Source organism: Haemaphysalis longicornis, unplaced genomic scaffold, assembly GCF_048455015.1.
Source record: "Haemaphysalis longicornis isolate Haplotype H1 unplaced genomic scaffold, Haemaphysalis longicornis Haplotype H1 scaffold_1, whole genome shotgun sequence".
Classification (NCBI taxonomy): domain Eukaryota; kingdom Metazoa; phylum Arthropoda; class Arachnida; order Ixodida; family Ixodidae; genus Haemaphysalis; species Haemaphysalis longicornis.
The window spans coordinates 51173371-51185718 of record NW_027526203.1 but is presented as its reverse complement, the minus strand read 5'-3'; the positions used below and the strand labels follow the sequence as shown (position 1 = coordinate 51185718).

The window sequence follows — 12348 nt, the reverse complement described above, 5'->3', positions numbered from 1 at the left end:
AAATTACAATTGGATTTCAGCAGGCTGGCAAAATAACGATGAATGTATGTCCTGGTCATTTAACCAAAACCTCATTTATGCGCGCTGTATGATCCCCGGCAAGAACGAGCTGTGTGTGTGACAGAGAGAAGTATTTATTCATTGGAGAGGTTAGCTCCACGGGAAAAGTTTAATATTCTGATTTCACGTGCGTTTTCCCGCGAGCCGTTTCAATGAGCGCGACAATGGACCTTGCCTGCTGTTAGGGTAATGCTTAAACCTTTGAACTGAAAATTTATGCGAATACAAACAATCAGCGGACGAAGAATCGGGTTTGTGGGGCGAGGGTTTATAAAGGGCGTTCTTTGCCTGCTGTTAGGGTAATACGTTAAACCTTTGCACTGAAAATGTTTGCGAATAAAAATCAGCTGACGAAAGATAAGGTCGTTGGGGCGATACTTTATAGCAGGCACTACAGATTTATTTCTATGAGAAGTTTGTAGCCAAGTCATGATTTACTACTAGGGCAGAATTTAATTATCGTATAAGAATGACACAACATTGCGCAATAGGCCTGGGCTTGTTTTACTTGTCATTTAAAAAGCACTGCTTCACAAGTACAAAGACGGCGGTAACCGGCCGGCATCGTAACGCTGAACATTTTTTGCAGCAACGGCATAAGTTTTGTGTCCAAACGTTCTCATTTCGGGAGAGGCATGCAAGTTTCGACGAAGTTGTGGAAAGCGCGCACGAATAAATAAAAGTTCTGAACCCGGGGTGAAACTTTCCCACTCAACGACGCTATTCTGAAACCCTCGGTAGTACTTTTGAATGTATCAGAATAGTCGGGGCCCTTTAAGCTGCCCCAAATATTGCCCACACGGGTGCTTTTGTATTCAATAAATACTCCGGCCTCCTATCTGGGGCATTTTCTTACCGCGCGGTCGTTCCCCAAATTCCCCGTACGCTCCACGACGCTTGGCTGCCCGACGTTTGCCCACCCACCCAAATAAAAAATAATGGTGCGCTAAATATTTCTTGCAGATGAAATAGCTTCGCGCTCAAAAAAAATAATAAATGTTTACTTACGATACAAATGGATGAGGCTCTGGTGAAATGCCACTTGTCGCGCTTGATTTTCGCTGTCCAAAGAAGCCTTCTTTTCGATCCCCTGGGCAAGTGCTAGAGTTTTCAGCCATTCCTAGAATAATTTTTGCCCTGCAGCCTGCAGCACAACGGCATGGTGATGGAAACGATCGCATAAAACTAGCGGGGAACGAGCATCGAGCGAGCAACATGTACACCAAGCGCCGGGGCCCGGCCGGAGGAGTCAAAATGGCGGCCACGCTGCCGCCAACATGGAGGAATGGCCGCCAAGGCCGCCGAGGCGGCACCTGCCCTTTCAAAAGCTGACACCACTCTAAGCGGGGGCGCGCGCATCGAGGCACTCTAAGCACGCTATTCCTCCAGTGAGCCGCGTGAAGCCAGAGCCCTCCGCCTCACATGAATGGCCGAACACCACTTCTGTCCCTCCACGATATGTCTATGACTCGAGTATGTTCCGTAATCTATGGTGTTCATTTGTAAACGCACCTTCGGGGCCTCTCTTATTTAACACAAATTTCATTTCAAGTTCCTGAGTAAGACCCAAGTTTCAGCTCCATCCATGCGCTGTTTTCCTACCAGACTAATGCATTGCTAGCATACCATTCTTTTTAGTAACAGATAACCTCCTATTCCGCACTTAGAAGGGATTCTGAAATGAACGTCGGCCAATATTAATCGCGTGCCTGATTTGTTTCCCGTGATTCAGACCAGCGGCATCATTTCTTAAGAGCAATTACATACATCCACTTTTTCGTACTTTAGTCCTTAGGCTAAAGCGTGTATCACCACTTGGCTGCATAACGTTACAGTTAATCTTTCGGTATTCAAGTCATGAGTTATTATTGAGATATTTCTGAGACTCAATGAAAAAGAATATTTCGTTTACTAATCTCCAGGAGATCCTGTACGCTTTCTCCCATTACGTAGATTTTCGAAGTCCTCCCATTAAGCCTCCTAAATAGGCAGTATTGCGTATTTAGGAGGCTTAATGGGCTTAATAATACGCACAGACTCTACCCAAGAGATCCACGACATCCGCCGCGTAACACAAGCCACATCGTTCGCAGATGCCATTCACCACTTAGCACGAAGCACTCTACTGCAGATCCGCATAGAATGTGTACCCCGTTCAGCTGTACCCGGCAGTAGGGAGGCAGACACGGCTAGTCGCCCGCATACCTTGATGCGACCACTACCACTTTTCCCCGAAGATCCAAGTGGAAACCTGGCACAACAGAAGGAAATTCTCCGGCGCACCACGCGAGCCCTCATACCCCCGTGTGGTTCAAACCTCCCTGGTGACTTAACTCGCCGAGAGGAGGTAGCGCTGCGGATAATACGCGTTGGGATGGCCCTTACGCCGTCTGTGACTGCCTCTTGGCCATCGCAGTACCGCGGCCCATACGACTCTACCTGCCCATTCTGCGACTCCGCCGTACAGAATGTGAATGTGCAGCATCTGCTGTGGACCTGCCCCGGACTGCATCAGACCCGATTACGGCACCTTCGTGCAACCGGCCTCCACCCTGGCCGCCCTCCAGACCTGCAGCGCTGGGTTCATGGACCATTTCATCGGCACCTTCTGGACTTTATACGAGAAGCAAACTTGTTCGTGTACCTGTGAATTGTGCACCGTTATGCCGCAGGGCAAACTTTCGAATAAAAAAAAAGCCTCCTGAATGTCCTGCCTGGGCTGACTGCAAATAAGCATGGTGAAAGAGTGTTTCCCTGCCTGATGCCCTCTGTAATAGAAGGCGTGTCACTCTTCTCATGCATGGACGGCTGCCCGTGGTCTCCTATATACGCGTGTTGCTTCCATCACGTGCTGAAACAGCACCCACCCCACGGGACTGTGTCATGGGCGCCTTTACTACGAAGCGGTGTCTATACCTTGGTGTTGTTGTCCGCCAGATTACTTGCCGTGGTGGGGCAGAGGTGCAGGTGGTCCCGGCTCGGGGAAGGGGTGGTGCCCAGGTCTCGATCCAGGCGACCCGCCCTGGTGCCACCGTCCTGCCTGAAGTCTCGGCTAGGCGCACGCGGTGTGATAGAGGACCAGCTATGGTAATCGTGGGGAACCACACCGCTAGGTCCGTAGCGCAGCTCCTGCGTTCGATACAACAGTGTCTTCGGACACAGTCCCAAAAGAGGGGAACACAGTTAAGCATCTTGACCGACCTGTGAGGTTTCTGCACAGGGAGAACAGAGAGGAAGGGACCGCTCGTGCACCGAAAACGTTCCCTAGGTGGGACGCTGCAATGAGACCTCTACGAATCAGAATTGAGAATCAATGCCTGCGACATCGGGCACGCCAGGCTGATGGGCTCCGGTTGATTTAGAACCTTCCACGGTGGCTATAAAGCTTCCGAGAACGAGGTAGCGGGTTATAGTGTTTTTTTAGATAACAAACAAGTCTAGAGATGGCATAGTTGATCCGTAGCCCCTGCACTTCACTGCCGCAAATATTTCAGCGCTACGTACAAACGAATTGACGTTTGGACTGAACGAGTGAAGTTTCGGCAAATTAAACCTGTTACCTAACGTCCAGGGTCGCAGACCGTCATAATTAGTCTCTGTTGGCTCTCTATCACAGCACTCAAGGTCTTCTCTCAATAACTCTTAAAAAGGCAGAATTACACGTCTTTTACGTAAGAGCTGCCAGGGAAGCGAAATGAAGCTTGGAAAAACCAGTGAAAAATATGACGCAGACATGACACGCGCACATCCAGCGTTTGTGTTGTCTGTACTTTACTCCCTCTCTACGTCTTATTTTTATCTGGTTTGACCAAGCTTCAGCACGAACCAACTGGCCCAGCAAGCTAACCTTTTACTGACCATTAAAGTGGACTTGCAGTGATTCGGATGTTCATTCGGGGATTACTCCTACATGCCAAGCAGTAGGACGAAGGTGGCAACTAAAACATTAAAAAAGTTTTCTATCTTTATTCTTTGCAACAAGTGCAAGAGACAAGGACACATAACCGAATTTATGTCCTCTTGTTTTTGTACTCACTTAATGCTTGGGCTTATCATAGGTCATGTCATTGCAACTGGCCAAGTACCACTATCCTTCAGGTTTTTTTTCCTATTTCGGACGACATCTTGTTTATGGGAAGTTATAAATAGCCAGCATAAGTCCCCCCTGAAGTAACAATGCCAAGTACTGGGTTAGTTGCTCAGTGTGCAGCATTCTTCTGCGCCACGTGTTTATTTTAATTGCTTCAGATGCGGCAACCTGTCGGAGTTGTAAGCCCCCGCTCCCACAGAAACACGATATTAACGACAGCCATGAGTACCTTCGCATGTTAAGAGCTTTAGAGTGGTTGTGCGCTAATCTGGCTGAAAGTGCAGGCGTGCCGAAAATGATCGTTCCTGCTATTACAGATACACGCGATCCCGTAAAGGTTCGTAAAAAAACTCGTCCCACTAGTTCTGCCACTGCTTTCGGCTGTGCAACAGGATGGTCGTTGATGAATGCGGCAATCAGGCCTGCCCGGACGGTGTGGTTTCAGCGCACATTTTGGAGTAGCCTGCATCTCCACCTCCCCCCCGCCCCTCCCGGGTATGGCAGGTGCCTCAGCGTCTTCGAGTAAAGAGCATATTCATGTGCACTTTTTACAGTCTTGGTTGTCATGGTGAAGATTTCGGCTGTTCATCATGTCCGCACCAGCACCATTATCAAGGCGATTGCCTTTAGTTGGTTCTCGATGGCAAGTACGCGTGCACTTGAGTGAAGGCAGCAAGACAGTTAGTAGTACAATCAATACAGCACTGGCTGACAATTATAGCGATAATTTATGAACATTTCACCCTGGAGGTGGAAGAATTTGGTAAAAGCCAGTTCTGAACAATCATTCCAAGATGGTGCAGTCACCTGCTAAATTTTCTCGTCCATACTCTCGCGGCTCCTCCCTTCTCAAGTCGTGTTGCCCTCGCATACTTCCGATTGCGATCACCAACGAGCCCAAGCTCTCACTCTTAGATCGATTAGCCTTGCCAAAATGTTCAACGACAGCTTCGCTCTATACCCAACACCGAATAGCCATCTGTTGATGCAGTAACATATGCAGTATGGCCCTTGCATATAGCGGGATATATAGTTCATGCATGTAGGGAGTGCGTCATCTTTGCTGCTCACTTATTCGAAACCCCTCCAGAGTGGTACAATATCACCCAAAACAGTTTCGGGAGACGGCTCTGAAGCTTTCACGCCTCAGTGCTAACTTCAAACATCATCATCATCATCATCATCATCGTCATCATAATCACTAGCCTATCTACTCCAACTGCAGGGCAAAGGCCTCTCCCATTATTATCCAATTGCCCCAGTCCTCTGCCAACTGTGACCAATTTATCCCCGCAAACTTCTTGATCTCATCTGCCCATTTAAATTTCTGCCGCCCCCTGCAACGCTTGCCTTCTCTAGGGATCCACTCTGTTACCCATAATGACCAAAGGTTATCTTGCCTTCGCATTACATGCCCTGCCCACGTCCATTTCTTCTTAATTTCTACTAATATGCCCTTAACTCGCGTTTGTTCCCTGACCCACTCCGCCCTCTTCTTGTCCCTTAATGTTACACCTATCATTTTTCGCTCCATTGCCCGCTGAGTCGTTGTCAATTTAAGTTGAACCCTATCATACACTTGAAGTTGAACAGCTGTCATACACTTTCTTCTTCAGGGACAACGGTAGGCTGCTATTCACTATCTGAGAATGTCTGCCGTATGCACTTCACCACATTCTGATCCTTCTAATTATCTCTGCCTCATGGTTGGTATCCGGGGTCACAACTTGGCCTAAGTAGGTATATTCGCTTACCACTTCCACTGCCTCACCACCCGCTGTGCTTTCCCGAGGTTATTAAGCATTACTTTAGTTTTCTGCATATTAATTTTCAGGCCCACCGTTCTACTCTGTTTTTCCAGTACGGTAATCATGCTTTGCAATTCGTCCCCCGAGTTACTTACCAGGGCAACGTCATTAGCAAATCTGAGGTTGCTGAGGTATTCTCCGTTAACCCTTATTGCCACCTGTTACCAATCCAATGTTCTGAATACCTCTTGTAAACATGATGTGAATAACATTGGAGAGATTGTGTCTCCTTGTCTGGCGCCGTTCCTTATAGGTACTTTACTGCTCTCCTTATGGAGGACAATGGTAGCTGTTGACCCATTCTAAATATCCTTAGTATTCATACAAAATGCTCGTCTACACCCTGGTTCCGTAATGCCTGAATGACTGCTAGGGTTTCGACTGAGTCAAATGCTTTCTCATACTATGAAGGCTATATATAGGGGTTCAGTATACTCAGCGCACTTCTCTATCACCTGATTGATCGTGTGATTATGGTCCATTGTTGAATAACCCTTACGGAACCCTGCTTGTTTTTTATGTTGACTGAAATCTAAGGTTGCAGAAATTCTGTTAGCGATTACCTTGGTATGTACCTTGTAGACGACTGACAGTAAGCTGATCGGCCTGTAATTTTTCAAGTCCTTCATGTTACCTTTCTTATTGATTAGTATGATGTTTGCGTTCTTCCAAGATTCCGGTACACTTGAGGTCATTAGGCATTGCGTATACAGGTTTGCCAGTTTTTCAAGTACAATTTCTCCACCATCCTTCAAGAGGTCTGCTGTTATCTGATCCTCAACAGGTGCTTTGCCCCCTTTCATTTCTTTCAAAGCCTTCCTTACTTCTTCGGTCGTTACTGGTGGGATGTCTATCTCCTCTGAACTACTTTCTCAACATGTTTGAACTACTTCAAACATACCAGGGACAATTTTGAATGTGGTTCCAAGTATAGTGGATCAACTGGACAAAATTCCAAACAAGCCCCGGTGCAAACTTACGAGGCAGAAATTGGGGGTATCATTCTCGTTATCGTAGGCGTACGCATGGAGGGGGAGAAGAGTTTGCTCCATATCCCTTTACTCAGACGGACCAGTAGCCAGCTTTCAGGCGATAATTACGGCCGAGGACCCTTGATGTTGCATTCGGATGACTGTATGCCTCCAACTTTAACCGCCCTGGCACGGAGGCAGGCCGTTGTGGGAGGCACGTCGTAGATTTATTTTCATTTTTGCACCCACTGCGAGGTTTGGTTTAATTGCTACAAAGGCCATTTTTCAACACCACATTTGCTGAATACAAACAAGATACAAACTGCTACATTTAACGGTATGGGGCATCCCTAAATTTGACGAATATCGTTTAATCGGAAGCTTGTTCAAGGCATACGTAAGCCACACGTGTCACGCACGGCATAAAAATCTGTGTAAATGTTGTGACCAGAAATAAACATTAAAATTACGGTTTAATAGTTTTATTTTTTGAAGCAACTAATGAAACAATATGACTTTATAAGATCTTCTGTAGTTATATTAAAATTTTATATTAGAGGGCAGGGGGTGTTACGGTGGAACTTTGATTTCCCAATGGAGAACACTCCGCACGCCGATGACACGATAAACCCCGATGGCTAATCTCAAATCATTTATTTCCCTTCCTCCAGAAATAATTAACAACGCTACTGCGGCTTACTTCGTACGGATGAAAACATTCACTCACGAAAACGAAATACGCATCGGACAATACTCTCTAATACCTATCGTGATTACCCTATTGTATAACGGACTGCGCTCCAACCCTTCCCGATGCCCCATAATACAGGGTGTTATATCGATTAATGCATGGAACGCTTTATTTATTTTTTTTTTCTGAACGAACCGCTGCTCAGTTCGCGCTCAAACTTCACAAGAAGGTCGAATTTAGTGGTCTATTTTGTTTGACACCAGGGACAACGGCAGTGCTGACCTGATTATTCTGAACATAAATAAATACGATTTTTGCCTATGGGAAAATGGCGGCCAATTTGGACGTTAAAGCTTATCTTGGAACGATGGCGCCACCTGGGGAATGCAGAGCGAAACACACGATGGCGTTTCACGCTAGGAAGGAGCCAAATGAGGTAGCAGACGATCAGAATATCTTTTGTCGATGGTTCTCGATGGCCACAAATACTTACATAAGAGCTATTACCAATAATAATAAAGTGCTCTCGTGGTTCATCGGTGTGTCGGTGTAAATACCAGTCATCTGCTTTCAGGTCGTCTGTAATCTGCTGTGCCTCTGCAGTGAATAGATCTCGTGACGCCATGTCAGAAGCGCAGACACGCACGCACCGAATAATAAAAGTAAAACGACAAGAAAGCAACAAACGTGAACAAAGAATCGTGAGCCTTATTTCAGAAAGCGGGGAAACCGGGCACAGCAGACGCCAGACCGTCTGAAACCAGATGACTGCTATTGACAACGATGAACCGCGGGAGTACTTTATTATAATTCGTAAGCAATTATGGAACTATTTGTGGCCAGCAAAAACAAACGAAAAAAGAGGTTTTCTGATCGTCTGCTACCTCATGTGGCTCCTTCCTATCGTGAATCGCTATCTTGCGTTTGGCTCTGCATACACCAGGTAGCGCCGTCGTTATAAGATCAGCTTGCACGTCCAAATTGGCCGCCATTTTCCCACAGGCGATCATTTTTTATTTATTTTCAGAATAAACAGGCACGTACCGCTGTTGTCTCCGGTGTCAAACAAAATAGACCATTAAATTCGACCTTCTTGTGAAGTGCGAACGGAGCAGCGGTTGGCTCAGAAAAAAAATTTTAAGTGTTCCATTTATCGATGTAACACACTGTATAAGCTCGTAAATCAATGCCGATAAAGACAAAGATGGTACTATGTAATATGAGCCAGTAATATTGAACGTAATGCTAGCCCACGAACAAACACCGAAAACTCGACCAGCTCACGGGCCAGGTTGGTGAACCTGGCCCGGGGCATTCTCGGCGCTTAATATTGCGTTTGAATAAAGCTTTTCCTCCTTCTCCTCTGAAGACTGACCTAAAGCATATACATTATAATTAAATTATAATTACATAATTATAATTACTATAATCAAAAGATGAAAAAAATAAAGGAGCGGCATAGAACCACCACCGAGGTATCAAGAAGCGAAGACGGAAACTCGCGCACCATTAAAGGAGTACTGACACGAAATTTTTATGTTACGTTTTTTCGCTGCTATGCGTGCCTACCAGCCCACTATATCACAGAATGACAGATTAGACGGTCGAGCGCAGCGTAAACATTCATTTACGGCGTCGTTTATTCGTGCCAGTTTCGGTTTCGACAAAAAAACGCCGAGCGGCCGCCATGACAGCATGTATCACATGGCGTCACCATTCTTGCCGTATCGCTGCCTCTCTGGGAGCGCGCGCGAGCGAGCGCACGCGTGCGCCCAGACTGGCCGAGGTCTTCGCCGTCCCCACAGACCCGGGCAGCATGACGTCAGTCCCAAAACCATGACGTGTACACACGCCCGAGCAGCGCGCGCCAACCACAGCCAGCGCGTCGGCTTCGTCACGGGAGCCCCGACGTCGGCAGTTTGGGGCACGTAGCAGATGATGTCACGTCGGCCCGCTCTGGGCTTTCTCGTGCGGGCGAAGATTAAAATGGATTTTAAATATGTTTCGCTGAACGGTTGCTGTTGAAACTTGCTGGGAGATATCTCCTGATAAAAAGGAAGCGTTTTACATAGTTATCTCAGCTTTGAAATTTTGTGTCAGTACTCCTTTAAGGCAGACGCCCTGCCGTGCGCCAGCCTAGTCTTAAAAATTAAAACACTTAAAAAAACACCTCGCTATTAGTGAGACCGTTGTCGTGGGTTCGATTCTCACCTTCGATGCCGTTTTGCGGATAAATGCGATGAGCTAAAAGGCCCCGCTGCCGAGGTTTCGGTACACGGTGCAGATCCCACATTGACGTAAACTATAGTGCGTAGCCCCCTACTGTACCTTGTATCCACAGGTGCAGCTTTTAAATCGAAAGTACTCCTGTGATTCCAACGAGTAAAGTTTAAGGAAAACGTGGACTGCATACACCATTACGGTACAAATGTAAAAAATTAAAGCCGTTCCACTCAATGTGAAAGCTGTCGGAAGTGCAGAGCAATGATTAGCCTTATCCGCTTACTCTTACCACCCATCATGCTCTTCGCCGCCCTGTTTCATTACACTCCTGATGAATTTAACGGGGTTTGTCCAACGCGTTTTAACTTTCCCGCATTCGCCGTGCTCGCGCGCCCCCTACCTGAAACTGCGGCAGCGGGAGTTCTGTTCTTTTTGTAATAGCTTTTCCTCCGGCACGTGCCGGCGTTGCACTACCACTTTCTTCGCTTGCTACGTAAAAACCAACTCAACAAGCGTTCCTCACTAAATGAACGCGGGCGCTGACGGTTAATTACGTATATTTTGCCTCAAATGTACCTGCAGTTTTCTTTGCGCTAAACAACGGGGAGATGTATTACAAGCGCCAGAGGTTCACGAGTTTCGAATGCTTATGACTATACAGTGTGTTGCGACGGTAATTCGAACACTTTAAAAATTTTTCCTGAGCGAACCGCCGCTCTGTTCGCGCTCAAACGTCACACGAAGGTCGCATTTTGTGGTCTATTTTGTTTGACACCGGGGACAACGACGGTACTTAGCTGTTTATCCTGAAAATAAATAAAAACGATTTTCGCCTATGTGAAAATGGCGGCTCATTTGGACGTGCGAGCCCGAAAACCGGGTTTTCTGATCGTCTGCTAGCTCATTTCTAGGTGCATTTTCGGATCGCCTGCTGCACCATTGGGCTCCGTACGTAAATCCCAAACAGGCGTTTCACTCTGCAGGTGGTTCCGTCGTTCCAACATCAACTTGCGCTGGCTCGCATGTCCAAATCAGCCGCCATTTTCCCACAGGCGAAAATCGTTTTTATTTATTTTCAGAATACACAGGTAAGTACCATCGTTGTTCCCGGTATCAAACAAAATAGACCACAAAATGCGACCTTCGTGGCACGTTTCAGCGCGAACAGAGCGGCGGTTCGCTCAGGAAAATTTTTTAAAGTGTTCCAATTATCGTCGCAACACCCTGTATAAACCGCTTGGCTTTCGAACCCTCTGCGGACGCCGCGATGACGCCGTGTGGCTTTGGTCCAGCGAGCGAGCTACGACGAAAAGGCGAGCCCCTAAAGTGTTCCCTACTTAAAAGGCCTAGAGTCGCCACGGAAGTCTCAAAATGCGGACAAGTTCACGAAAGGACGGCTAGCTTACGTGGGCGACGTCGTGTCGGTGATGCGCTGGGTGTCGGCGCAGAGACGACCGGTGGGGCCGCGTGGTTGCCGAGCCCAGCGAGGAAGCGCGTCGACGTGCCCGCTGTGCGTGCAGTCCGCGGATGGGTTCCAGAAGGAACGCAGTTCGGCCACGCTTCTGCGCGACAGACGCCCTGGAGACGAACGCCGGCTGCCAGCTCAGAAGCTCGGTTGTCGGGGCCACGGCAGAGTCGGATGGCGGAGCCGCTGGCCGCCCTCGGGTAGCTCCGAACTTCTGACGAGCCTCGGGTCCCCTGTGGCTCCGATGGGGCGAACCTGGAAACGCCATTCGAAGCAGTTGATTCTCGACTTCCTCCTCGGTGTCGGGCGCGTTCGCTCATCAGCTTGGCCATCCCGTGGCAAGCTATTATTGGCTCCCCCGATCAAGTAACGCAGCCAATTGAAGGCAACGGTGTTTCAAACACGTAGCGTCCTTATTGGCTCGCCGAAATGCGTCAGGAACGCGAGTAATGGGGTCTATTCGTTTCACCTGCACCGCGTGAACCAGTTCAGGCAGTGCCGCACTTCACCGTTCGTTTCAGCGGTGCAGCTCGCGGCACCTGAACCGCGCCGTTCGATTCACCGGTGGTGCCGACGGGTGCAGGACGGGTTCATGGCTTTGCCTGCACTCCCTGCCGAGGAGGTGCAGAAGCAGACGAAAAATGTGCAGGTTTGTTTCCGCCGATGGCGGAACCCTCTTTGCACCGCTGTGAACTGGTTCAAGGGGTGCAGGCTGAATCGAATAGACCCATGGTGTGAGCTGGTGGCTCGGGCCCTCGCCTGACCCCGTGAGCTGATGATGGGGATGATGATGATGTTCCGTTGGGAACGGCACATACCCAGTTGGAGTGTCGGTGAAACATCAGTGGTAGGAATAAAGACCGTATTTAACTACACGGTCCGGTATAAAGGAAATTTAAAGCGGTTGGAAACCCCTTTCAATGTAAAATTAGTGATCTTTGAGGTTTTGCTTGTACTTTTTTCTCCTTTACAGTTCTAACTCGTACAAAGAGACCGAGATTGGCCAAGGCTTGAGAACCCAACGTTATTAGATCCTGTTG

The 12348-nt window shown here is 47.9% G+C and overlaps 1 protein-coding gene across 1 annotated transcript; it reads right to left on the bottom strand.

Moving 5' to 3' along the window:
• Positions 1-2970: 2970 nt before the first annotated feature.
• LOC144169790 (uncharacterized) lies at positions 2971-11628 on the bottom strand. The gene is made up of 2 exons (XM_077699175.1): positions 11250-11628; positions 2971-3189 (listed from the first exon to the last, which is right to left on the bottom strand). Exons 1-2 carry the CDS (start codon positions 11574-11576, stop codon positions 2971-2973), a joined length of 546 nt encoding a protein of 181 aa, XP_077555301.1. The 5' UTR covers positions 11577-11628.
• Positions 11629-12348: the final 720 nt, after the last annotated feature.